The sequence below is a fragment of the Tinamus guttatus genome, unplaced genomic scaffold (genome assembly GCF_059628265.1).
Source record: "Tinamus guttatus ecotype Peru unplaced genomic scaffold, ASM5962826v1 Tinamus_guttatus_pri_ptg000119l, whole genome shotgun sequence".
NCBI classification, from domain to species: Eukaryota; Metazoa; Chordata; class Aves; order Tinamiformes; family Tinamidae; genus Tinamus; species Tinamus guttatus.
The window spans coordinates 1,373,195-1,400,701 of NW_028288653.1; the positions used below are offsets into that span (position 1 = coordinate 1,373,195).

The 27,507-nt window shown below is 40.6% G+C and overlaps 1 protein-coding gene across 1 annotated transcript in view; it reads left to right on the forward strand.

The window, feature by feature from the left end:
* The window catches only part of ITGA9 (integrin subunit alpha 9), a 194,665-nt gene that overhangs the window by 159,778 nt on the left and 7,380 nt on the right, over positions 1-27,507 (forward strand). Inside the window, exons 24-27 of the mRNA XM_088521367.1 lie at positions 10,876-11,001; positions 11,601-11,720; positions 13,406-13,507; positions 21,195-21,314. Of these exons, the coding sequence (XP_088377493.1) occupies positions 10,876-11,001; positions 11,601-11,720; positions 13,406-13,507; positions 21,195-21,314 (468 nt within the window). The remainder of the gene's footprint in view (positions 1-10,875; positions 11,002-11,600; positions 11,721-13,405; positions 13,508-21,194; positions 21,315-27,507) is intronic.

Genomic DNA, 27,507 nt, shown 5'->3' on the forward strand with positions numbered 1-27,507 from the left:
AAACTGCTTTCTGGGGCATCCAAAAAGATTTTCACAGCGGGAGTCTGTACCAAATTAACCAGGGTGTTTCTGTTTCCTGAAGCTGTTGATAAATCAGCAGTGAGTCCTGGATTACTCCAGTGATGGTATTACGGAGCTGGATCAGATTGTTCCCTTCATATTTATTTTTATTTTCAGCAAAGATAAACGCAGTTATGAGGAGCATGAGACTAACAGTTGGGAACTGAGTTTGTCTGTTGGAACTGGAAGGCAGATGTGGTGCAGGCAGCAGATCCTCACCCTGGTCTTGGAGGGACGATGCTCTGCAGGGCTGCCAAGCTGTTGAGAGCCCAGTGAGACGATCGTCACCAGCATCAAAGCACAACGGTGTTAATGCAGAGCGAGCGCTGCATGTGCTTGTGGGTTTATGGAAGTTGCAAGTATCATGCAGGCCAACAAGCATTTATTTTTAAGAGCCTGTTGAGGTGACTCGCATGCAGATGTTCTCCACCTCTCACGCTGTGCTCAGTATGGTCACTCCTTTTTCTCTCTGGGCAGGTGAGCTCTGGAGTGCACGTCTGTAACACTTGTTATGCATAAGATTTCAGAAACAAGGAAAAGCTGTATTGAAAATAAATTAACCTCATGGAGGGAATTGTAAAGAATTCCTTTTCCAAGACGCCTTTGAAGTTGATGGCTACCTTAGCATGGAACCTTTAAATGGCTTGTCATTTTTAATAAGGAAAAGTGTTGAAATAAGCATTATTTTCTTCCTATGAATGTTAAAACAGAAAAAGTAAAATGGAGCCAATCTCTCAGCTGAAAATCTTTCCTGGCTGATGACAGGTTATGTTTTTAAGGCCAGTTTTGTATAGCTCTCATGTCATTTTCTTCCTGGCATTTGCGCAGTAGTGTCTACAAGGAGCAGAAAGACTTTAAGGGGAAGAGTTAAAGCTTGCAGTCTTGATCCACAGAAGCCTGCAAAGGAAATGTTTGGGCACCCCTTATGCTGGTATTAAAGCTTTAAGCAAAGGGAGACCATCAGAACCTTCAAAAGCTAGTATTGCTAGTACAGGAGCTCTCCTGTACTAGTATATAGTGAGATGGTTGGGCTACTGCTGTGTGCTCCACCTGTGGAGCAAGCTTATGGATCGTCATCGTCTAGTTGAAAACCCCTTCTTGTTGACAGCCAGTTCAAAATTGTTTAGTTTCTGTCTTTCTGAAGTTTCAGGTCTTGGCTCGGAAACTTATATACACAGTTCTAGCATGTGAAGATAAAAATATTTCCCAATAGCACTTTATGTAACACCGTTATTCCCACAGCTATTTCTACTGCTGCTGCTTTGCCACCACTGGTACAAGGTTTGTTTGAGAACATTTCATAATTACAGCATGGATTATTTTAGCCTTTTGTATTAATCATCCCCCTGTGGTCACTTCATTTCAGTGAAGGCTGTACACACACATGCACACATATATTTTGGCACCATGTTTAAAAACATTGCTAGATTGCTGGAGGAAATTATTCGTCCGAGGAGGGTATTGTACAGAAACCTGCAGACCTTCCTGCCTACTTTACTTTAATTGCTTCTTTAAATGACTGTTCCAAAACATTTTGTGTAGGAAGTTGGAGGTGTTTCCCCACCCCGCCATTTAGAGCATCTCATGATATGACTGCACCTGGCCTCACATAGGAACCCCATCATTTCCAGGAGACTCCAGACTAGCCACAAAGGGAGAAGGGGGCATGTGCCATATGCCATCATGGCACAGTCACCTCATGGCATGAGACCCAGTACCCCAAAGCGGTTTGGAAAGATCCTCCCTAAGCGTCTTCCTTGTGTCAGCATGATAAACTGAAGCTGTTTTAGGTGATTTAAGATATCATTGTTTCACAGGAAGGGGTGCCTGGCCATAAAATTAAGTTCTTTCCTGAGTTAGGACCTTAAAATAAATCCAACTTCAACAAAATAATCTTCATGTTTTACTTTACTGGAACCATCTGAGTCAGTGTACAAAGGCCATGTCTTGGTTAGAGTTCACTGTATTTACAGTGCTTGAAAATAATCTTTTCATGCATTGCTGGATACTGCCTTCAGGAGACAGCAAAGTTATATAAACATGGCACAAAGTTCTCTGTGACTTCCTACTTTGGATTTTTAAATGAAAACATATTTGAACAAATTTCATGCCATTTTGTATTTATTTTGCCCAAATCTTTGTGAATTATAGTCCTGCAGCATCAGCATAAGCAGAGAATTTTACATGGGTACAGAGTAACAAGAATGTTCATGGCAAGTGTAAACTGGGTTTATGAAGATAAGCCCATTTTTAAAGATAATCAGCATAGAATCATAGAATGCTTAAGGGTGGAAGGGACCTCTAGAGACCATCTAGTCCAACCCCCCTGCACACGCAGGGTCACCTAGAGCATGTGGCACAGGACTGCGTCCAAGCGGGTTTTGAAGATCTCCGGAGAAGGAGACTCCACAACCTCTCTGGGCAGCCTGTTCCAGTGCTCTGTCACCCTCACTGTTAAGAAATTTTTCCTTAAGTTCCTGTGGAACTTTCGGTGTTTCGGTTTGTGGCCATTACCTCCAGTTCTGTCGGTGGCCACCACTGAAAAGAGGCCAGCACCATCCTCCTCACTGCCTCCCTTGAGGTACTTATAGACACTGATCAGGTCCTCTCTCAGCCTTCTCTTCTCCAGGCTGAACAGGCCCAGCTCCCTCAGCCTCTCCTCATAGGGCAGATGTTGCAGGCCCCTGATCATCCTTGTGGCCCTGCGCTGGACTCTCTCCAAAGGCATCATCCAAAGGAGAGCGATGCACTGCAACCCAGCTGTTAAACCAGAGCATGGCTACACTGAATGTGTGACCTGTTCATGATTAACTTCTAAACCAAAGAAGTGAAATTTGTCAAATTACTCGACTGTTGATATTTTCCAACCCCTGCCCCACTGTAAGCTCATGACCTGCCAATGTGATATGGGAGTCTGATTAATATCTTGGGTTGGCTGAAAGCATTACTACCTTTTGAACTGCCTGTACTTCCTATTTTCATGACCAAAAGTGTGAAATTGCACTTTTGAAAAAGATGGCTCATTCGGTTTTCTGTAGGTATGAATTTAAAACAAAGAAAAAAAGAAACTTTACCAAGTAAATTATGTATATATACTCATTCTTACTGGATTCAGTGAGAAAGCTGGAGGTTTGGTAATAATCAGGAATTTTACTGGAGTATAGAATAAATCATACAAGCAGGCCTTTTGCAAGCTTTCCGGTTGAAGAATTCCCTGTGAAGGAACTACTGAAGCAGAAAAGGTGACAGCCATTTAAAAAAAATACGTATTTTATTGTATTATTTGAAGGAGTGTCAGAATTGTATCCTTTCCCAATTTTGCCGTTGGTGAAAATGTTTCTGTTGAAAAATAGTGAAGAAGGTGATTTGAAAGAGCTGAATAATTCTTTTAACATATATGCCACCTTTACATGCCGATTCATGACCTAGCCTTTTTCTGTTATAAATACTGTAAACGATTAATGTGGTTTAAGCGTAAATTTGGGAAAATAAGGGGAAAAAAAGATTTGAAAACAGTGGTGTTTGTTTATATAAGCTCTAGCTCCTTTTTGACGGAAAGCAGATTTTAACCTCCTTTTTATGTATCTGAGTGAAAATAAGAAATATCGAAATTTCCTAAATTTGAAAGTACATCATTCCAGTCTTGTGTGATATAACAGAAGATATCAATAAATCATTCCTTGCCAGAGACTCCTGGCAAAATAAGAGCCCTGATGGTCTGCTGGAAACAAAGGGAAAGATTCCTCGGTTAAGTTAAAATACCCCAAGAGGGAGGCTCATCGCCTCCTAGACTAAGTGTCTACAAGAGATTGGCTAAGTCATCATAAGGAGATCCCACCTTAGCTCCATTCCCTCTGGAGCGTGTGTTGGGTAATTGCTTTTAGGTATCTTTCACATAGTTTCAAATACGTAATTTGGTGAAACAACCCACTCAAGTTGTTCAGGCCCACTGCACACTTTTCAGAACTTTTCATCCTCGTGTTTACACAGCCCATGAAGAAACTGTAACCAGTGGGTAAAGGAAAACCATCCATTTATTTATACTTCATGCATCATGTGAAAAGCTGAAAAAAGGATGTAGAGCATTGCTGAAAGAGAGCATTAAGCTTTGAGTGATCTCAAAAGCTTTCTAAAAAGAGCTGTACCTTAAGATTTATTTAACATCTCATGCGTTGATTAAACACTTTGCAGTTCGTAGTGAGGAGAAGGAATGTACACGTCAGTGACTCTTTCTTGGATTCCAGCTGCTAAAGGCTGATATATAAGGAGCACATGAGCGTTAAAGGTAAACGGTTGCTTTAGTTGCCATGTAAGGTATTGTTCATTTTTAGCCCAAAACCTTCTGTGGATAACGCAGATAAATCTTGCGGATACTCGGTCTTCTTTTCCCTGTGTCCTTGTGACAGCAGTATCTAAGAGAGAAACTGCTCTCTTATGAGCCAGAAGCTTTAAATCAGAGCATCTTTGCTTTTCTTAGATAAGTAGCACTAGTTCTTGCAAACAGTACTTCTATGGGTTGCTGCTTAGGATATGCCAAGTGGCTGCAGGGCCAAGTTCTATGAGGTGATGGAGGGTGTTGTAAGACTATGCTAATTGGAGATGCTTATCAGGTCATTCAGTTAATATGAGTGGATAACTGTATCAAAAATATCATCTCTAGGTATTGTAGTCATGTTAGCACAGAGGTGCACACCCAGTGTTCTCCTTCCAGCTGAAGATTTACAGGAAAAAAACTACTGTCATAATATAATTTCACAACACTGCTACAGAGCTTCTCTCTTACATGTCCTTGTGGACGTGTAACTTTTCTTGCCATGTTTGTCGAGTACTCTTTTTCCTTACTAACATTGCTGGGATTTAGTCAAAAATCTTTCAAGTGTTGTGTAAAATGGGTTAATTTTTAAAGTCCTTGCTGTTGTTTCAGTGGCTCTTAAATTTATTGCCAGAATCAACAAAACTGCTCTGTTTCAAACATATTTCACTATCTGTGAATATTAAATATTTTTGGCATATGCACCATGTACTCAGATAACATATTTACATAACTTATTTGTCTACTGTTGAAAGTCTGACCTTGTCTGGAATTTCTTGTCACTATTCATTTTTTTCTTTTTTTTTCCTTCTACATGTGTGACACTTTAGCTTAATGATTTGTTTCTATTGCAGTCACCCACTATAGGGTGAATCAGTTATCATCTTTGATCCAGGTCACACTTAGACCTTTTTTGCCTAATATTCAGGTAAATGTATTATGCTTTGCCACAAAGATAAACAAAAGAGGATCTGTTATTTGTTATCCAGTTTTCAAACTTGAACTTCAGATTAGGTGTGTGTGTGCAAATAGAACAGAAGAAGACTAATAAGAAGGAAGAAACATGTAAAAACTATCTGGCAGCAATTTCTGGATGACTACAGCCAATCTGTCCTTTGGAGCCAGCATACCCCAGGGCTGATGAGAAAAGCATCCATTTCAGGCTTGAGCAATGTTAACAGTTTTGTGAAACAGTTGACCTGTGCGCAGACCTTGAGTATGTTTCCTGTAGCCAAAATTACTCTTCCAATTATTTGGTGTCAAATGATGCTTTCACTGAACTTGTCCTCTTATTTCTTCCATGTTCAAATGTGGGTTTGGGTCCCTCGTTTTGGAACCCCTCGAGAGTTTCCCTTGCTCACAGTTTGATCACACATTTATGCTTGTTTTGTATCAGTTTAATTTTGTTTGCTTACAGACTCTTCCTAGTAACTGATGATGGTTAACTCAGCAGGGGAATCAGGCTGACAAGAAAAGCCTGTGTTTTTTATTTATATTTTTCAAATGTTAATGCTATAATGAATTTATTTGCATTAGTGGGTATCTAGAATTGTCTAATAGGAACAGGGTTGGAGATCTGCTTTTGTTTGTCTGTTTCCATTTGTGAAATATAAAATGTTTGCCTTTGTAAAAAAATAAAACAATAAAATAATAATAGATATAATAATATATAAGATATAATGATAAATAATAATATCTCAGCTACTTATACGTAGCATGGAGTTTGTATAATGTTTCCCTGGCAGCAAGAGCTACTTTATTCCCATTTTTCAGGCTCCTTGCTCCAAGGGACTCCCGTCATACTCATGTACTTAACGCTATGCCAACTGCCAATTTCCCCTTCCATGCGCTTGGGCCCTGGCTGACTTTTCCAACTTCCTGCTTGGAAATTGCTTTTCATTTCCTTCTCTTTGGTTGCCACCCTATGCAGGATACGGAGCTATGGAAGGATGGAGGGTCTCACCTTTGGTGAATGTTTAGCTGGTTGAGATAGAGCCTGGAAGGGAGCAGTGTTTTCCAGCCAGTCCACACATTTTAGGTTACAGACAGTGGGCCTGGACCCTTAAAATATGTGTTAACATAGCTTGACATTTTCTTAAAGGCTATTAAGGCTTGTTAGAAAGTGCCACATACTGAGAGCAGTTCCAGGTGAGCAGAAAGGATGTTACATGTATCTAAAGTTGGGGGAGAGCTCGTGGTAGAAGGGGAATGTGTGGAGGCACCGGGTGTATCGTTTCTTCTAGAAATCCTTAGCCTTCTAAAACAAGGCTAACCTGATTCGGGATTTTCAATCCCTTAGATTTTCTTCTGTTTTCTTTTTATTATTATTATTATTTGTTATTATTTCCATTTCTTTAAAAGATGGTAATTTTATAAAAGTATCATACCCACATTCTGCTATCAGGCCTGATTAAGGTGTCTAATTCAAGCACCCAAAATAACTTTTCACTCTTGAATGTTGTAGATGGGTATTCTGGTATCCACAGATGTTCAAGGATGCCAGTAAGAACTGATGGACGCTATACTGGCTTTAAACATCCTGATGTACTGCTGTATTTTCCTTTCCCTTGAAGTTGTATTATACTTATAAAGGTATTATATAGTGTTTATGTTTTAGACACATTCATGTTTGGTGTTTTGCAGCCTATGGCAGGATGTTTCTAAAGGTTCGGAACAGAAACCTGACAAAAACAATCGGTTTTCAGTAAAATGTCATGTGGAAAAATTTCCAGGAGTTGGAGGCTACATATCTGTAGTTAGTATTTAGATCAGAGATTGTACACTCTTACACTGAAGAGATTGATCCGAAATGTGTCAGTGTAGATTATATTTGAGTGTACACAGAGGAGAAGATAGAATAGAAAATAACATAAAACTTTTGAAATTGTTTTCATGTCATTTGTCTACCACATAGATCTCTTCAATGAAATTTGTTAGATTTGATTGAAAAAAAAAATCCCTTTAGAAGCAGAGGTCAAGACTGCTTTTAGATCTTTTTTTCTAGAGTGATTTTCTTATGCAGAAATATAACCACTCTAATAGTAACAATGCAGTGAGTTTTAGGTGTCCTGATTATAGAGGTTAATGTGTAGGATGAATGATTGAATCTACACAAAAAATAAGAAATCTTTACATACACACATTATAAATCTTACAAAGAAGTTCTTTTAAGATTTCCAATGTCTTAACTGTTTGCAGAAGTTCTATTGAACTGAAGACCAAACTGCTTGTGTTGTTAGGATCTCAGTTTAGACCAGGCATGAGCTTTTTAAGTTAAATTCCTGGCACTCCCCACTCATGGAGCTGTGGTTCACATGGCAGGGCTCACAAGCTGGGTTCCCTTTGGGTGAAACTGAACAAGAAGACACACTCTTGTGCGTCCTGCACTTGATGTGCTACAACCATAAATGAATGTTCAGGTCCCAGAACTAAACTCAGAGTGAGCTGGGAATATAAATAATGTAGATGTCAGGTCCTGAGGATGTCGTGCAGATTGACTCTTTCACCCTTCTGTTTGGCCAACACTATGTGCCAATGTAGACTTTGTCTAAATGTGACTGGGTACATTTTTTTAGATATACTTCCACTATGGGAAAGTCGACTGTGACTGCCACTGCGCCAAACTGCGTCTCCTTCCCCTACCCTGCTCTGAAAGCCTCCCACTCCTGTTTCCTTGACGTCTTAGAATATGCAGCCAGGTCCTGGGAAGATCCTTTCTCGGGCAGGCATCCTCTGTTTATAGGTTGCCCTGGCCTGCTTGGAAATTTCCAGAAAGCTCTGGTAAGTCATGTCCCTAGAAACATCAAGACTTCGTCAAAGAGCCTGGCTATTTACTCAGTTTCAAATACTTTCAGAGTCTGGCTTTTGTAAATGGTAAGCATTTGCTCTTGCAAAGCTTTTCCAGAGATTTTCTCTTCATTGCACCATATTTTGAGCAAGTAGAAAAAAGAATGCCTAGGATAATACCATGTTCTGACAAAGAGAGGCTCAAACATGAGACCATATCCTGATTTGTATTTCAGAGAGGTAATTCAGTCTCAGCATAATGCAGGCAGGAGCATAGCAATGAGCTTTTGTTTAAGAGGTTGATTGCCCAGAGCTAATTTTTGCCCTGAAAACAAAGTTGAATGAGAATTTATGTACTTAGTATTGTCCCACACAGATCTAACGATTTGACCAAACTTTCCCTTTATGGATATAACAAGTGAGGAAGTAAGACTTGATGATCTCCAAGGTCTTTTCCAACCTAATAGTTCTATGATGCTGTGATTCTGAGAGGTGCTCTGAAGTGTTAAGTGTCTGATAGTCAGCATGAGGGAAAAAAAATCAAACTGTGGCCAGTCTTTTGAGTCCTTTGCAGTCCTCCTTTCTAGCTCATCTTATAATCCACCTATTTCAGAGATACTTACTGCCTTTTTTTTTTTTCTCTTCTCTGAGCGGCTCTGCTATTTCCAAGAGAACTTTGAAGTGCATCTCAACTGCAATGCATCCTTTCCTGCCCACTGGTTTTCACCATATGCTAATGGATCTCAGACTGCCCACAAATATGACTTAATTGCTGCCCAGTTGAATTCATACAATTTTTTTTCAAAAATAATAACAAGTGACATCTACCTTTGGCTGCTGTAACAGAGTTTTGGTGATCCCCAGTTTCTTACAGAACAGCACAGATGTCAAGGAGGACTCAGCTGTGCTTTAACAGCCTTGTTGTACATGTTTGCTGTGTAGTTGGTGGAGAGGAAAGGGTATTTCCAAAATCAGACTTAGTCTATCAGAGGTGCCTGTCTGTTTTTCAGCTAAGGTGTTTTTAAAAGAGTGAGATGTATCCAAGTTTCAGTTTTAGAAAAGAAAATTATTTTGAGAAGAAAGGACCAGATTTATGTTGCTTCATTCCATATAGTTCTATTTGGACTTTTCTGCTTTGTTTTTTTTTTTTTTTTAATATCATATTTGTCTGTGTGGGATGTAAAGCAGGGCCATCTAGAAAGCATGCCAAAAGTTGGGATAGTGCAAAAGCTCATACTGTCCTTTTAGTATCTGTTGCATGAGTGTAATGACATCTCTCCAGATAGATACCTCCTAATTCAAGCTTACATGAAGAAAGAGCAGCTATTGAATAGATCTTGGCTCTTTGCTGTTCTTGATTTAACATAAACCTCCTGGTTGATCTGGATCTGATTCTAACATGAAAGTTCAAAGAAAATAAATGTCAGTGTGCTTGTGAATCTCTTGCATACAGTAAGTTATGAAAACTCATTCCAGGTGACCTGGACAAAAAGAGTACATCATAGTCTTAATTTTTTGTTGATTCCAAGGAAGCTGTAAACTGTGTAGCTACTTGTGTCTGTATTAAAGGGGAATGCAAGTACGGATCACGCAAAGGCAGATTGTGAGGCAGTATATCAGAGAACAGATTATAAAGGGTTTGTGGACCAGGAATGCATAAAAGGGATTTTACCAAGAGATGACAGATATTGTTCAAAGTAGATAAACATTTGTGGGTTTGGGGTTTCTTTTTTCTTGTTTTTGTTTTTGCAACACTTCAGCTAACTTACCTAAAAATTGTTATTAAAAAATAAATTCAAATTATGCAGCAATTTTGTACCTATAACAACTTTTTGGATTTATTTATTAATTTATTAATTGAATAAGATGCAAGTTTTCTTCCTCACAAGAGAGGAGCTGGAGAAGTTAACAGCAGGTTATATGGTAAAAATGTTCCTTGTTGAAGTGGTTTCTGTAAAAACGTTCCTCCCTCATTCTTGCAGCTTTTCAGGATGCGGATAGAATTTGCTGGTATTTTATTGTCGTAGATTCTATTAAAGTCCTGTAGATTTTTCTCCATGAAAATTCATAAGGTGCAAAAAGAAGGATTTTCTAGTTCATCTTGATCAGAGACCTGAGATCATTTTATCAAATTTTGGTAAGCTTTCTTCAAGCATCAATCTTTATGTCCAAGTAAACAATTTAACAGTACAATATATATATATTTTTAATTTTAGTGTTATTTGTGAGGAAGGAAGGAAAGAAGACTTTGTGTCTAGGTTGGTGCGTTTCACAAAGATTTTGTTACTTCTTTTGTTTCAATGCAAACTGCAAAACAATCAAGTTGGCTAAAGCACCAAATAATACAATCATATTACAAAATAAAAAGAAGAAGAAAAAAGCAGTGGATCTGCAATGTTACATGATGTTTTGCGTCTTTGGCTGAGACTTTTCTCCTGTGTCTTCAGACATCTAGATCACAGGCATCTGCCTCTGAGCTACCTTATAGATGTTTTTATCCAATCCAAACAAGAGAGAGAGAAACTTTTCTAGAGTAGAGTTTATCTGACTTATTTTAAATGTGTACATTAGGACGAATAGATTTTCTGTTGACTCCTAGTGGGAGTCCAGACATTCAGCTCAGATATAGGTGTTTTACTTGGCTAAGTTAATCCCAGCCTTCCTTGTCATGCAGTTTTAATTCTGAGTAATAATTGTTGTTTTTATTGTACTTGCAGGTTGGTCAGGACAAAGGAAACTGTTCATTCTACAAAAACCCCAGCCCATGCGTCATTCCTCAAGAGAATGAAAATATTTTCCACACAATATTTGCTTTTTTCACAAAGTCCGGCAGAAAAGTATTGGTAAGAAAGCCCACCTGTGACAAACTTCAGCACATGTTGTATTTTACAGAACATTTTGCATGGATCATCCCAAAGAACTCATGCAGATAGTTCCTTACAGAGTTTGGGACATGTAGACTAGTACTGGTGTGATGCCTGGGGGGGGAGTAGACTAGTACTGGTGTGATGCCTGGGGGGGGACATTTAGTGCTTTTCAGTATCTGATTTTTACCTAGAGGAAGCCTCCAGAAATCCAGTGGGTAGGAAATTGTTCAAAGTGGGAACGCAAAATCCTCTGTCCGTGTATCCGTCAGGAGCCCATGGGGTGGCCAGGCTCATGCTGGGGCTCAGCGCAGAGGGTGACCGCCTTGCCTGGCCGCATTGCACTGCCCTGCCCGACATTTGGGTCCTGGATCTCTTCAGAAAGTTGCTGCTGTTTCCTATACACATAGTTTTTAGCAGTTTATGTTTTGTTATTTTTTATTTTTATTATTATTTGTTATTTATTATTTTAGCATTTTTTTGGTCCGTTGGAGCATTTGCTGTCACAGAGTATTTTCAAGGAATTAATTCCTCCTTTCCTGACGTGCCTAATACCGTTTTTTTCCCGTTGCCTGTAGGACTGTGAAAGACCAGGCAGGTCCTGCTTAATTATGCGCTGCATTTTAAGCTCCCTAGCAAAAGCAGAGTCCTGTGATATAAGTATTTACACCCTCCTGAATACTGAGATACTGAAGAAGGTATGTGCTTCCTTTGCAGATTGCCTTTAATACCAATTTAAGCATGCATATGTGCAACAGCATCTATGTGCTTGAGCCTTGAACTCCTTCCTCTGTTTACTAGTGTGTTACAAAAAAAGGTGTGTTGTCAAAGAAAACAGATCAGTTTGTAGCAGTGTAAAGGGAGGTGTTAATCCTGTTTCTGATCAATTATATTAAGACAGAAATAAATATCAATACACTGAGAAACAATAAAACCCCTCAGTGTATGCATAGCGTTAAGATTAGAGCTTTCTAAAAGTTAAGTGAGAAATGGAGTAAGTGTACATAAACTGTGACCAAATACCTGTCATTCCCTCTGCGTAAACAGAGATATGTGTTTTGTTGTTGTTGTTTTTTTTGATTATTATTCAATGAAGCCATAATAACACTGGGCTTCACACTTGTGACAAGAAACAAATGGTTACATGTTAGTTCTCATCTTTCCTAAAACCCCTGAATGAAATAGAAAATCTAATAAATATTGTTCTGTTTTCCTATGCTTAAAGAAATGCTGACTGTGGACTTAGGGCTAGATTCTCTAAGATTGTAAGATAGTCAGCGAGAAAAAAGGCTGTTAACATGAACAGTTAATAACAATAAATAAAAACCTGTCTTTGATAGCCAATGGATTAAAAACATTGAAGAGGGCTTTTATTAGAGACCTGCTGCTAAGGCAGTTGATAGCTCTGAACTTTTCCAGCTGAACCCACTAATGTGTTAATGTTTGGTAATAGGAGAAATAGGCAAGGACTGAAGTTTCAGGTGTTTATGCTACATGCACACAGAAATGCAGAAGTATGTAAGCAAGTAACTGAGTGCACCTATATAAGCATTTTGGAAATTCAATCCTGGGAGTAGCGAGAATCCATCCCATTTGAGGTGTCCTTTCTAAGATGACTATAAGCAGATCTTTAAAAGATATACATCACTTACCTGTGTGTTTGGAGGGGTGTCCTCAATGCAAGCCTACCCTACTCATCACCCACCGTCCCCACAGTAAGCAGCTCAGGAAGAACTACCATGCATTAAAATAGAAGCTTGTTGGAACGTGTATATTAAAAAGCACTGCATAAATTATAGCAGAAAAATATTTTAGTATGGGGATATATAAAATGAATATTTAAGCTATTTGCAGTGCATGTATTCAAATAATTATGTAGTTGTTATCTCAGGCTGTACTTGGGTCTATCCCAGCTTTCCTGTATCTTTCTCTCCTCATTTAAAAAACTTGTAGGAATTCATGTTTGATGGTTGATTTTGAACTTGCCAGGGCTGACTGGAAATATTCTGTCTGTCTTCTGCTTGTGTGGTAAATGTGGGGAGCATGAAAAGCAGGCCAAATCCAAATTATGAGTTTAAAATCCAACATACCTGATTTTGTGATGTTTGTTTTAATCTAAGGTAAAGTGCTGAGCTTTCTCTATATTATGATGTTAAGGTCCTTTTTTCAAAGCAGGGTTTTAGCCTGTTCTAAATCCCAACCCAACGTGCCATTAAGCATTATCTAGATATATTTACTGTACTGACAAATGTAGGGGCTTCCTCTTTTTTTTCTTTTTTTTTTTTTTCCCTTTTCCTTCTTTTTTTATTTTTTTCTTTTGGAGGAGGTGTGGGGATGCTTCCTCTTCACCCCAAATCCAATCCTTCCTGTTTTTCCTTGTCAGGACAGTTCATCGGTCATCCAGTTCGTCACAAGGGCAAAGGTGCAGGTGGACCCAGCCCTGAGGATTGTGGAGGTGCCCAATGGGAGCCCAGAGGAAAAAGCAGTAAGTGAATGAGCCTGGAGCCTGGAGGTGTCATGTTCCCAGTGGGATGGAGATCACTGAGGGGGCTCGGCAAGCTGGAATTTGTGGGTTTAGGGGTTAGATGGGCACATGAGAGCGCTCAGGCTTCCTCAGATCAGACTAGCCATGCTGCTGTGGGTTTGTTTGCTGCGATAACCATGCCATCGTGGTGAATGATGTTATGGGGAGTAGGAGAGTCTGCCGTGTGCTAGCCAAAATTGTAATTGTCTGTGGCATAACTGTGCCAACATTAGGTTTAGCTCCAAGCCCTGAGGTTAATGTCCGCTTTAGTCTATTTCAGATTTTCCTTCAAAACATGGTAGAGACTTGAATCCTCAGCACAGTAATTTTTGATGTTCCAGTATGAAATATTTAAAGTAGTAATGAATGATATTCTGGGAGCTGCGAAATTGGGTTTAGGGGTCTAACTGTTCAGAGATCCATATAAATTCCTTTGTGCCTAGCTGCTGGAATTCATGTATGACCTAATACCGTGTCTTGTGTTGATCCACATGAGCCTAGGTTGAAAAGTCAAGTGGATGTAGTGAAAATTCAGGGTTAATTCACGAGTCAGTTGTGGCTTGAACAGGGCCATATTTACAAACTTCTGGAGAAGAAGGAGGAATTGGCCTTTTGCAGTCCAAAAATAGGAGGCTTGCTACTACCAAGTGTCTGAACACTTGTGGCATGAAAAGCGCATGAAGAGCCATACCCAAGTTGAACTTTCTTTTTGGCTGGTGGAATAAATTTTAAGCTTCCTTTCCTATTTCACACTTACATGAGGATCAAAGTTTATCTGGACTGCTTTCAGTTTCTTCTCCTGCGCTGTATTCTCCTCTCACTTAATCCGCTTGCCTCGAATGATCAACCTGACTGCCAGCCATGAAACTTCCCTCCCTGGCTCCTTCTCAGACACAGCTATGAGGTTTGGGTAGGAGAGCTATGGAGGTCAAGGCACCTTTGGTAAAGGCTGATATCCTCCACTAAAGCACTCACCTGGGGGATAACGGAGTTAAATCCATACAGTCAAAGAAGGAATTCAATCTCCACCTATGTACTACCTTAAGTCTAATTGCTACAGTGATCACCTTCATCACCACCATGTCTGTAACTCGAGACTTGTTCCTATTTCTTTTTTTAACTTTCCATTTTATTAGAACAGTCTGAAAAAAAAATCTTTTGTATGATAGGACCCCATTTTTTTCCTCTCTGTTTTATTTTCTTTGTCAGGTTTCTGGACCATTCCAAAGAACATTAAAAAAATAGACTTGGCAGCTGAACTGAGCAAGTCAGTTATTCACATAGCTAGTCTTCCCTGGGAATGTGTCTTATAAATGACCTGCAACCCTGACTGTTAAGACACTGCTAGATCTCCGTTTAGTTCTGCAGCCATTTAATGGCTAAGTTTCCCTAATGACAGGACTAATGCCCGAATGTGATACCTATGCCCATCTGAAATAGGAGAAGCCAGGACATCACTGTTACATTCTGTGAAAGGTTTGGGTTTTAGATTTTTTTCAGAATGGTGGACACAGTGTTATGCGTGTGGGATTACTATTAATGCTCAAAATTCAGAAATACTTTTAGCTCTGCTATAATTCATTGTTATCTAATGCTCAGAGAAAAAAACCAAACAAACAAAAAGGAAGAAAATCCCCTCCCAAAAAACATTGTTATTTTCCTGCTCTTGGACAGCTTTTCATCAAGCCTCGAGTTACCACAATTACAAGTTCACTGTGTGTACTGGGAAACTGTCTAAGTTCAAACAAGAACTTGCTCCTGGTTCCTGGGAAACCTTAGCTGTAGGGAAGCGTGCTTGACATATTGTAGTCGAGTAACATCAATTTGTAATTTCAGGTCTTTTCTAATACCTGAAGGTCTTTGCTCTTTTCTGTATACTATTTCCATATGTCAGTTGGCTTCTCCCTTGCTGTATGTTTTATATAGGGTCATGTTCAGGGAAAAATGTAAGACATGTGGTTTGGCTCAAGGTATTCATTCTTTTCCCCTCTCTTTTTCTCCCTCGTCTTGCGGAATGCAGAAGGAAACAATACTTGTTGCAAGCCACAGTTATTCAGCTGGAACTAGAAACAGGAGAGAGGAAGTATCTTGCTTCATATTCCTCCCTTCCTTTCTAAAATCCTGTTCTGTTTTCCTTTCCTTGACCACTGATTGCTGCACCATGTCTGTTTGGGCAGCAACTCTTTCCAAGCAATTGTGCATGGGCTCATGAAGGTGTTCCTGGACACTGAAAGACCTTTTTGTAGACACTTTATTATGGGTAATTTTAAAAAGGCCGTTTCGCTATCTACAACTGAGATACAGGCTTATTAAAACCATTTGAATTCTTCTTTAGAACTAGCTGCCCTTATTTCACTGCGTATTTTTACACTTTATTGCACAGGGTAAAAACTATAAACAAGACAAAAAGAAAAGGAAGACTGATGTTTTTCATGCAGTGTACTGAGCACAACATTTAAATATCAGTTGTGATATACCATAATGGACCATCTCCAAAGGGGATGCAGTAGATTATGTAAAGATCTGTAAGTTGGGTACCAGGCTGTCTTTGAAAAAGTTTTAAAATGAAGGCAGGCTTGAAGTATTTGTTGTTTTTACAGTTTACCAGAAATCACTCCTCTGGATTTGGATGAGTATTATATTCTTTCTCTATAGTTTTTATAGTCTACTTAAACTCTCCTGGTATGGTATTTCCAAAAAACACACCTTATTTTCTTGAGTCTTTGTGTTTCCATGAAGATTTGTTCATATTCTCCGAAAGATTGTCCATCTTTTGTACAAATGAGGCAAGACCAATGGTGAGCTCTGGGAGACCACAGTGACCACATATGAGATAAAAGAGTCAACATCTACTCTGTGCTTACGTAGAGGAGAAGGAGTGCTCTTACGGTGCAAGAGGATTTCCCTCTGTTAATTCTAATGGGGCAGGGAGAAGAGACTGAATTTCATTGTGTTCAAAGCTGCCAAATGCTCTGAGTCTCTCTGAGTCAGAGCACATGAAGGTGAGCAGAGGAAGGGAGAACCCAAGCTAATGTGCTGCAGCTCCTGTGACAAGGTGTCCTGGAAAGCTGGAGGTTCCTGGCTAGCTTACAGCTGCCCATTTTTAAGCTCAGCACATGCGTACCTTCATCAAGCCTTTGAAGCTTTCTGTCATTCTGGGTAGACCTCACTGTGCTCTCATTTTCAGACCAGTTATCCCAGGATTAATTTAACAAAGGCAAGTGGTTGCTGGACATGAATTTTTGTATGGGGTTTAGTTATATTTATTTTCACAGTGATATACAGGGTGAAAAGAAATAAAAGAAAGGAAAGCTTTAAAATTTAATTTACTGTGTTCTGGGAGGTCTTTATAACAGAAGGATTGTATGCATATCTACTTGCCTAAGCTTTCACTGTCTGCCTGCAGCTCAGAAGACTTTGGGCACTGACCTGTTTTCTGTGTCCGAGTTGGAAGGAAAAGTCTGTATTACCTCGCTGTCCTCTCCCCTATCTCCATGTGGGACTGCCCAGACTTTTTGTTAATGCACATGGGAATACCTCTTCCCAGGGCCTTTTAGGGGAGCAATGTAGGTCCTCCAGCTTAGCTTTGGAAAGACTGTAATGCTGGGTGAAGGAACAGAAGTCTACACAATACTGATAAAATACAGATAATTCCTGGTGATAGGGGGTAGTAAGTAGCAAAGATTGCTCAAGTATCTGTTCTCTGATGACCTTCAACCTTTTTCTAATAAATGGAAATACATGTGTGTATGTATATACATATCGATATGTGAATATGGTGTCTTTACTGGAATTCCCCTCAAATAAAACAGCATCGGAATGGACAAGTCAACCAGGAGACAAGTCTTTCCAACTTGGTGCAGAGATACAAGGAACACACAAGATTTGGTCTTTGGAATCTCGGCCAACAAGTCAAGCAGTGCAGCTTAAAGCACCAGAAATACTCTGATAATATAGAACAAAAATAGCATTTTTTGGTAAACCTGCGTCTCCTGATAGTACTGTCTTTTCTGATACAAGTATGTAAAAATCACCTAGTGTGCATAACCAAAAGGAAATACATTTTAGGAGGCAGAAATTAGGATTTTACGGTTACCTATTTCTAACCAATTTTTGCTGATCTGTGTTGCTTACCTTCAGGACCCCCAGTTAAGTGATGGGTCCCACTTAGGCATGATGTAAACTTCAGATATTTGCAAAAATCCTACTCAGTTCAGTTCTTGCCTGTGCGGGGTTAATGCTTTCAAAGTACTAAGCAATTCTGATCCCTCTGAGTTTGTTCATTAGATGATCAGAAGTATAACAAGTTTGCAACAGGTAGAAGGTGATGTGTTTGGTCATAAGGGTCCATATTTTGGACTGTGATGGTCAGATGCAGTTCTCTGTTACTTTACACCAGAGAAATTCCATTGTTTAGAAACCTGATTGATATGTGAGTTACATACATTGAAATGGATATTACCTTCTGAAATTCCCTACTTTAAGAAGCCTGGAGTACAGCGTGAAATATAAATATAAAGCTTGTATTAAATCTTAGAAACAACTGTGTTTCCCACTGCATTTCCTTGGCATTTGGTCAGAGGATGGAAGGAAACCTGGAATTTGTTCCATGTTTTATGACTGTTTCACGTTCTTCTTCTGAGCTAGACTGCCGTCATCTCCACCGTCCCCTCTCTCACGCACACTCTTATCTTTTGTATCAGTAACTTATGTTTCACAACTGTGGGAAACGTGCTAGGCCAGAAGCCGCCTTGTGCTCCCCATCACGCCAGCGAGGCCGCCGTAGCCGTGCCACGGAGCCGGGGCGGCAGCGAGGGGCTGACATTCGCTCCTGCCCAGACTCCACAGTGGCCAGAGGTTCCACAGGCAGGACCACGTCTGCTAGCAGCACCACGGCCCCGCGGGACGGACCGCTCCAGCCTCCCTCCGCTTGCTGCCGTGGCCTTGTGCTCACAGCTTGGACGTGTGACGCATGTTGACCGCTTGCCTGGTCTGCTTTGCTTGGGTTTGAGGTTGTTTTCTTTTGGTTTTGTTTTCTTTATTTCCTCACCAAAATTTGTTGCTGTGACCGCCTATTCATGTGGCCAGTATCTGGAGCCTTGAGAGGGATAACATACAGAGTTAATATCTGCAACATCCCTGCTCCTCTCCAAGCCACAAAACCATGAACGGGATTTTTTATGCTTGTAAGTTGATTGCAAACTGCCAGAAGAAAGCAGATTGATAAGGAGCTGCTGTTACTGTGTACCCACCACGCTAGTATAGCTTGAGCTGTGACTGTGAAATGTACTGCCAAACTATTCCAGACAGCATGTTTCAAAGCTGTAATGTAGGACTTTTGCCACAGAAATGATAAATGATCTGATCTCTGCAACTACTCTTGGCTCTGCCTGCTGACAGTATGATGTGCAGAGCTACAGTGACAGAGGTTGTGCTGTGTGAACATTTATTCTCCGTGCAGTAGAGAGAAAACACCTCATTTTGCATTCAGTGGTGGCCTAAGAAGTCCCCGCTGGTCATATCCAAAGTGTTAGAGGCCTTTTTTTTTTCCCCCTGGAGTCAGAAAGAAAAATAACATGAGTGCCTTATCTTCTAAGAAGCAGTCATCTGACTTGTGTCCCCAAGATGGATGCATACTCTAGCCTCCATGAGAAATGGACTGCTACATCAGATCATCCTTCCAGCCTGGCATGGAGACACAAGAAAGGCGCAAGACTTAGTCTTTGGTCTTTCTCTCTCTGGTATTTCCTTTTTGCTAGTCTTGGCTATAGGGGAACTGACTTTGTGTTCTGGAAGATATCTCAAAAAGCCTTATAAAGTCTTTGTGCTAATATATGAATGTTAAAATGAGTCTCTTCTTGAGTGAAGAAATAGCTTGAGAGCTATTTTGAGCATCATGGTGATACTTGTTACAGGAATACATACAGGAATTAGTTATGGGAAAATAGCATCTGTGGATAACATCTTTTCTGTCCATTTGTTCTTGTTCACGTCTCGTTGTCATCAAACGCCTGTTAGTATCTAAGTGATAAGAAACAAGGGTGTGTAAAATCGATGGTGCTCAAGTTCCTCTTCCAGAATGGTTATCGTCTTAATCACCACTGGTCTATGAAACTGAGATGAAATGTATTTATGAGTAGTTCCTTATGGGAACATCCTGGCAAATCGTAGTCCCATCCTTCTGGCTTCCTTTTATTTAAGCTTGTAATTTTTGTGAGTGTTTGCTGAAACTTTGTAGGCTTACAGAGACATGTCCATCAGAAGGCATCTCTGGAGGTCATCCTGTCCCACCTTGTGCACAAAGCGGGGGCTGTTGCCTGCACCAGCTCACGGTGCCCATGGCTTTATCATCTAACCGTGTCTTGAAAACCTGCAGGGATGGAGAACTAGAGACCTCTCTGGACACCCCTCTTCTGGTGCTTCCCTAACCTTCTTGTTACAGGTTTTCCCTAATGCGTAAACTGAAGCTTTGTATCTGATGTACGGTATCGCTTTGCCTTTTCTGTCTCTCTTTGAATGGTGGCACTTCACAGTCATTCATGGGCCTTTTCAAAATGAGTATTTTAGGGTTGCCTAGTTCTGTAGGATTCTAACCACTGCTTTTTCACCCACTTTTATTTTTTTTTTTTCCTGGTCGAAGATTGATTTAACAGTCCCTATCTACTAACAGGGCTTTGAAAGTTTTAGGCAAAGATGGTGAAAGTGGTTTGTGAAGGAGGGAGCAAAACTCACTGCTTTGCCTTCCAAGCAAACCAGAACAAAGCCAGCCAAAACAATGTGCTACCTTTTAAAAATCCCTGCTGCCTTACCACATTTGCTAGATAGTACGTTGCAAAATTTAACAAACAAATTGCCCTTATCAAGGAGAAAAAACTTTGAATTTTCCACTGAGAAATTAGTTTTGATTGAAATAGGAGAGGGAAAATCAGTCAGTGTAATTTGCTTCTCTTTTCCTCTTAAAGCAGATAGTTGAGGAAAACATGTCATAGGACATATTTCCCTGCCATACAGGCTATACAGAAAGAGAAGAAAAACCAGCAGGGGATTCCTGTCTTTATTCCTAAAAGAAGAACTTGTGACTACATGTATCTCTGCCACATATCTTAAAGAACAGAACAGAGAATAGTCACATTCAATATGGGTATTTCCCCTTTTTTTTTTAAAAAAAAAATCGAACTCAAAATTTCTAAGGTTTTCTGTGCGAAGCACCAGGGCATTTGGTAAAGTTGAGAACATGATGAGTAAGACAGATCACACAAGATATCACAGTAATATGTGCCAGTCCAAGGGATACAGTTTTTCATGTAAACCTCTGTGCAGCTTTGGTGGCCATAGCACCAGAACAGCCTCAGGGTCTGCTGCAGGGAGAGGGGGAAACTAGCAAAGGAAGGGTTAGTTTGGAGCTGGGGATGGTATCTTTTGGATTGCATGTATGGCTACTCAAATTGTGTTTGAAAGGAAAGCTTTAAATCCCTTGCAAAAGAAATAGATGGGAAGCACGAAATTAAGGGCACATTCCATACTTGTTTGATAGATGAAATATGATTGGTGAGGCCACTAAGCTCATTTAATAAGATGAGTATGAGAGAAAACAGTGCAACTTCCAATCATAATTTTTTTCTTTTTTTTTTTTCTCATTGCTTTGTAGGTGGTCTTTGAAGCTTTACACAATCTGGAGCCTCGTGGGTATGTTGTTGGATGGATCATTGCCATCAGTTTGCTGGTGGGAATTCTCATCTTCCTGCTGCTGGCTGTGCTCTTGTGGAAGGTAGGGTAACAGATGCAACATAAACACTGAGACTAGTCCCTTGAAGAAAGCTTGAAATTGTCCATGCATTTAACATCTATTTAGTTTAGGAACTAAATAGTTGACCGTTGCATTACAGAAGCTGGTAGCCAGCAAAAATATTTTCATATCCCTTACATATCCCTTTTATGAGGGACAGGGAGAGGCTCCTGATGTAGAGAAGTGGAAAAGCGAATTCTTCGAGGCCTGCTTGTTAAAGATTGAAACTTCTATTACTGTTCCTGGAGGAGGGAAAATCCTTGTAGAGACCTGCTGTTATCTCACACTTACATACTTGGTGCATCTCTGTGGTTTTCTGAGGCTCACTGATTTCAACAGGGTTTCCTGAAATGAAGGCAATATTTGCTTCACCAGCTAAAACACTGGATGTATGCCTGACAAAAAACAGTAGGTAAAGGCCTGGGAGAGAAGGGGATCAGTCATTAATTCTTCAATGCCTCTTGAAAGAGGAGGGGAAAAAAAAAAAGGTCAGGTTTGAGCAAAATGAGTTACTAGAATAGAAAGCAGCAGTACCTGTTAAAATCCTGCCTCCAGGTAAGGTATGAATCTTACACCCCAACACCATTACATGGTGTAGAAATGTTACATAGAAACATGCAGATGCTGACACTTTGCAGCAGCCATCTGCTGTGGTGAACCCAAAAGAGCTGCAAGTATTTTCATTCCTCAGCTCCCTGTAACCAACCCGTAAATTTAAAAGGCCACGGTCAAGGTCAGGGCCTGTCTTTGGGAGAAGTAAATCCCAAAGGCACGCGCAGGAACGAGGCCAAGCTTGTTCTGCTTCCCGTGGCAGTGGTCCAGCGGCTGCATGCTGCTTGACAGCACGGGGCCGTTGCGGCACGGCCGCGTGCGCGGGTCACGGCCACCCCGTGCTGCGAACGCACGCGGAGCTGCAGGCCGCACCACTGAGAAATGGGCTGGCTGATCCGGGCCGAAAGCGGCCAAGCGACTCTTATTGGAGGCTATACAGGTGTATTTATATTACCTGTTATTTATCTTCCTCATAGGTTATGGAGATGCTGTGTGGATTATAGCTCTATGGTGTTTTTATACCATATACCATTTTGAGGATTTTTAAGTGTATACTGGGCAGGTCAAAATGGTTTTCATTTGCAAAGCAATGCTTGACTGTAATCTAGAATATTGAAATCTTTGAAATTTTACAGGACTCGTTCAAGTGCCCATGAAGAAGCTGCCATTTTGTTACTTGGGAGCCTTGAAGGAAATTCCAAGTGACAGCAACAAATAATTATAACTGATACCAGGCTTATATAGCCCTTCCCACTTAGAGATGTTAAAACACTCATGAGGCAAAGCAAGGCAGGCGGATTTGCCCGAAGTCCTTCGGGCAGCTCCGTGACAGAGAGGGCAGTAAAGGCCAGGTTTTATCCAGCACTTCATCCACTGAGTTGCATGGTTATTAACGGAGCCAGTAACTTAAGGTTTTGTTTGAGAGAAAAGTGTTAATATCAGCCAGTATTTTCATTTAAAAACTTGGTTTGGATCATGAAAGTGCATAAGCGACACTTTGCACTCACTAGTGCAGTGTTTATTAAGGTTATTGGCAGTACTAAAGTTGTCTAAGATAAAACTGACGTGGGAAAGTTGCAGTCCTGCAGAGGAATCTTAATTGTCTGATTGTAAATATTTATTAGTCAAAATTGGCTCAATATATCCCACAGTTGTTCCTGAGTTTAGTATATGAAAAAGTCCAAACAAACTTATATTAGAAGTGTTTGGGTTTTCCGGTGGGGAGTGAAAGAACAGCTGTAAATTAGATGGGGCATCTTAGAAGTATTGTTATCGTTAGCTCAAAATCCCTCGGCTTCTCGGAGCAGAGTAGAAATTAAATTATACTTTTATGAAGAAATTAGCTAGAATTAACCTGCGCTCCTGGAGGGAAAGCGTTCACAGAGGACAGAGCAGGAGCTGGAACCAACGCCGGCGCATGGGAGCAGCCCTGGCAGTGCCTGCGTCTCGAGGCGAGCGCCACGTGTGTGCTGCTTGGGTGGTCGGCTTGGCGCCGCGCGCTGCGCTGGAGCAGGCGGCTCCCCGAGCGCCCCGGCGTTAAACGCGCGCTGAGGAAACGGCCACGTGCAGTTGCAGGAAAATACCAAAATACGTTCAAATGTTTTGCATTCTGTAATCCTCCAACATTTTTTAATGCGGATTAAATCACTCGGGAATTCCAGGCCTAAATCCTACTCTGAATCAGAATAAGGCTATTGCACATGCAATAGAATGAGAGCGGTAGTTAATTCATTATTTGCAGATCTAAGATTACGCTGTCTAGGAGTCCATGTGAATGGAAGTGACGTTAAATGTCTGGTTATTTCACTTCAGATAAAAGCTTGTTTATTCACATGCTAGACCACAGCCATGTTTATACACACACAACAAGCTTTCCAGCCTAAGCATGGTCAGGTTTTGCCTGACTTTACTTCTCCGGCTGTTTATTTTAGTATTTTACTTAGCCATCATGTTTCTTGTGCTTTAAGCACGTGTAAGATTGTGGGGGTGAGTAGAACAAAGCCTAAACAGTGACGGTGCCCGTGTGCAGTCCTGGCAGCCAGAGGAGCTGAGCCTCTTCCCTTCACACCTCCACCAGTACCTCCTCCTCCTTGAGGGTGGCTCTTCACTGACCTCTAGGATCCGCGTGAGGCAGATCAGCAAGGCTTGCCCCATTTTCGCTCTGGACATTTCATTGCTCATGGTCATTCATCTCCTGCTCATCTCCCCGAGCCCCCTTGAGAAAGCTGTGAGATGTGGTCCAGCTCTTGCTGGTTCCTCTGCACACCTTGCTCTCCCTGATCATGCTTTGAGGCTGGTCACAGGCTATAGGACCTCCTCTCCTGGCACCTCTGGTGGGCCAGCAGAGCTGGAGAGGCTCTTCTGTTGCCCACAGCAACTGCAGTAAAACAAGTGATTTACAGAACAAAAACCTATCAGTCATTGCAGTAACACTAGTTGGTTTCTCAGTGACATGTTTTGCATAGATCTTGCTTATCTAGTTCTTCAGTTTATAAACTGTGAGTCTATCCCTGTGATATTCAAACACTGATTTGTGTAAAATGGTGCTTCTAGACCCAGATTCCTGGGGTAATTAATTGATCTTCAAAGTCTTGTACCTATACCTTGTGTAATGAGACATTTTCAAACCTTGGATTTTTGACAGGGCTGCAAAGAGGGGAACCTCTTTCATAATAGCCCATACATGTTGTTTTTTGATTACCCAGAGGGTCAGCATGTGCAGGACAGTGTTTAATTTCTGTCTTATAAGGAGAGTTTGAAGAACTTTCCTTTAGTTCTGAGGAGTGTTATTCTGGACACATTTCTTAAGCTATTGTGCTTATTGTTAATCCAGACCTGTGTCCAGTGGGGAACATGAATCCTTGTAAATGTTGAGTTTGTTAAATCAGTTAGTCTCAATTCAGTAGAAAACTGCGTACATGAATAAATCTGTTTACTAGTGCTTCTTCAAAGGAGATATTTTGAAAAAAAAACACGAAAGCATTTTATGAAATGCTATTTAAAATTGACAGGTGAACCCAAACAGAGTTTTTAAAGCTCTGTTCCGATCTGCTGCTTAAGGAAGCCCTATGACTTTCTGTGACACACAAGTGTCTTTAAAAGAACACTTGCATTCCCCTACATGCCACATGCAAGGTCATTACCTTGCATGTTGTTTGAGCATTCAAAAAATGTCTGAAGCTAACCAAGGCTAAAGCCAGCTTGAAATTCACCTCTGGTAGAAACCGCTATTTTCCCCCTTTTGGAAGGAGACGTTTTCCCATACTTCTCTACTTAGGGCCTCAAACATTAAGTGTTTATGCAATGGGCCAAAATATACAACTTACCATTTTCCAAGAGAGGGGAAAAAAAAAACCCTGCACTTATTCTTAGCCAGTGGTTGCTCTGTATCGTGTGTTACAAGCTCCCCCCAAATTTCTCTCTCTTTCCTCTGCAGCTCAGGTGGCAGAGGCTCACTGCCGTTTCCTGGCTGGTCCTCATACCGACATCCTTTCCTGGTGGCCAGGTTTTAGAGCGGTGCCTCTGTAAAGGAATAAAATTGCTTATTTATCTATTAAAATTTTCCAGGGGAGCATAGGCACATACAGTTATGGCAAAAAACCTGTTTCGATTTCAGTGTAGGGGAGACGCCTGGCTTCTCTTTAGCAGAAGATATGTCTTCCCACATAGTATTGCAAGGAAGAACCCTTTTTTTCCAGTGGAAAATATCTTCCAGCTAGGTGTCACCCACCCATTGTCACAGCTGTATAGTCCCAGATGTGTATTTTGGACCTGGGAATAAAGAAACCTGTTAAAAGGTTGACATTTTGTATTTCTGATGGAAAATGTTGTGCCTATTCGCAACTCACATGCGGTTCCCTCTTGGTAATTTCTCACAGTCTCTGTAACTTCTCTTTCTGTACTTTGCAAAATTGCTGCATTCTACAAAGTTTTTCTGCTAAACTCTTCTCGTTTTGTAGCTCTGCCTCCCAACTTACCCGTTTACCCAGCTTATTGCCGTAAGCCGTTCCTTACTGTTTGACACTTAGGCTTCTCAGACCTATTCCTGGCTTTTTTTGATACTGATGGTAACTCAGTGGGCCTAGAATTGGGTATTCTCATTAATACCATGTTATAAATAATACAGTCAGGTGGTAATTAAATTCTGTGAGGTAAAACCAAGCCCGTGTTATCAGCCAGCCACGGATGGATCCTTTTATGTGTAGCAGCTTGGAAACCTGAAGGAGTGGGGCAGCAGAAGGGGTTGGTCATCTGTATAAATAACAAAATTTTCACTAGGCAGAAGTTAGGTGCATCATTTGAAGTTTGTTGTCTTTAAGAACAATTAAAACTCTACCTTATTTTGTTTCCTCCTTTCTGGACCAAAGCGAGCATCAGCAGATGCTGCCAGAGCCAAGGCCTACTAAGACCAAAGGGACAACCCAGTGTCAGGTGTTTTGTTTGTTCATTTGTTTTGCCCTAGATTATCTGGGTGATTCGCAGTGCTTTGGAATTCCATCTAGGTGTTGCAGGTAGATTGATTTTGGATGTCTTTGCATTTGCTCTTACGCAAGTGTGGCCGTTGCAGCCAAAGCACCACCTTCCCTAGTGGGTTTGCTGGCTGCCGTGTAGTATTTATTCACCGCTCTCCAGAGCAAGGTTGGCAGTGTTTTTCAGTGGTGGTATATCTCCAGTGCTTGTGAAATGCCTTTTGTTATCTTTCTGGATAAAACAAGCTATGTAAATGTACAACAATAATACCGTGGCTGTGTCCTCTGTGCTCTCAGCATCCTCCAAATGAGAGCTGTGCTTGCCAGGATGCCTTGAGAACATCAGAGCCTCTACAACCATGTAGCTTTTATCTTGGCACTGCACGACCAAATTGAATCTGCTGGCAAGAGACAAGTTCTGTTGTGGCTCAGAAAGTCTCTTTAAAAAGAAGAAAAATAACCATCATTTTCAGGAACCCAAACCAGAAAAATAATATGTGTGTAGACTGAAAAATTGCAAATAAATACCTGATTTTCCAAGGTTCCCATTTTCAGTATTCAACATGTGTATTTATTGGAAGTCATTAGCATCCCTCGGACCCAAATGCCAAGAAAAGAGAAGCTGTGACTTGTATAGTCTGAATTCTCTCTTCAAGTTTGGTGTCACAATGGGAAATGCTGCGTTACGACTTTCACCACCATACCATAGCTATTTCCTCCTGGTTTCACTAAACCCATAAAAGTAATTTATTCTGATAATTATGGACATAATACAACTTTCTTTCAAATATTTTTGGCAGGTTAAACATATCAAAATACAATTGTAGAGCTGCTTTTTATTGATTCCAGAAATAGTCATTAGTGTTTAGTCTCTGATTTTCAAAGACAGAAATATTTCAGTAGTTTTTATTTTTTCCTATGGATAGGAAATGCCAGATATGGATTGAGATATGGCATAAAGTTTAATTGCACTTTCAGGACTGATATATCTAATGATTGTCCTGTCCCCTGCTGAGATTTAAGAAATCAGTACATAGTAATTTGTCCAGACATGTCAGCAGCAGACGTTGTGTTTTTTCCAGTTTTTGAAGCTGATAATCAGAGAGGGAATTTGGATGACAACCATGTTTGTCTAGATTTTATAAAAATAAACT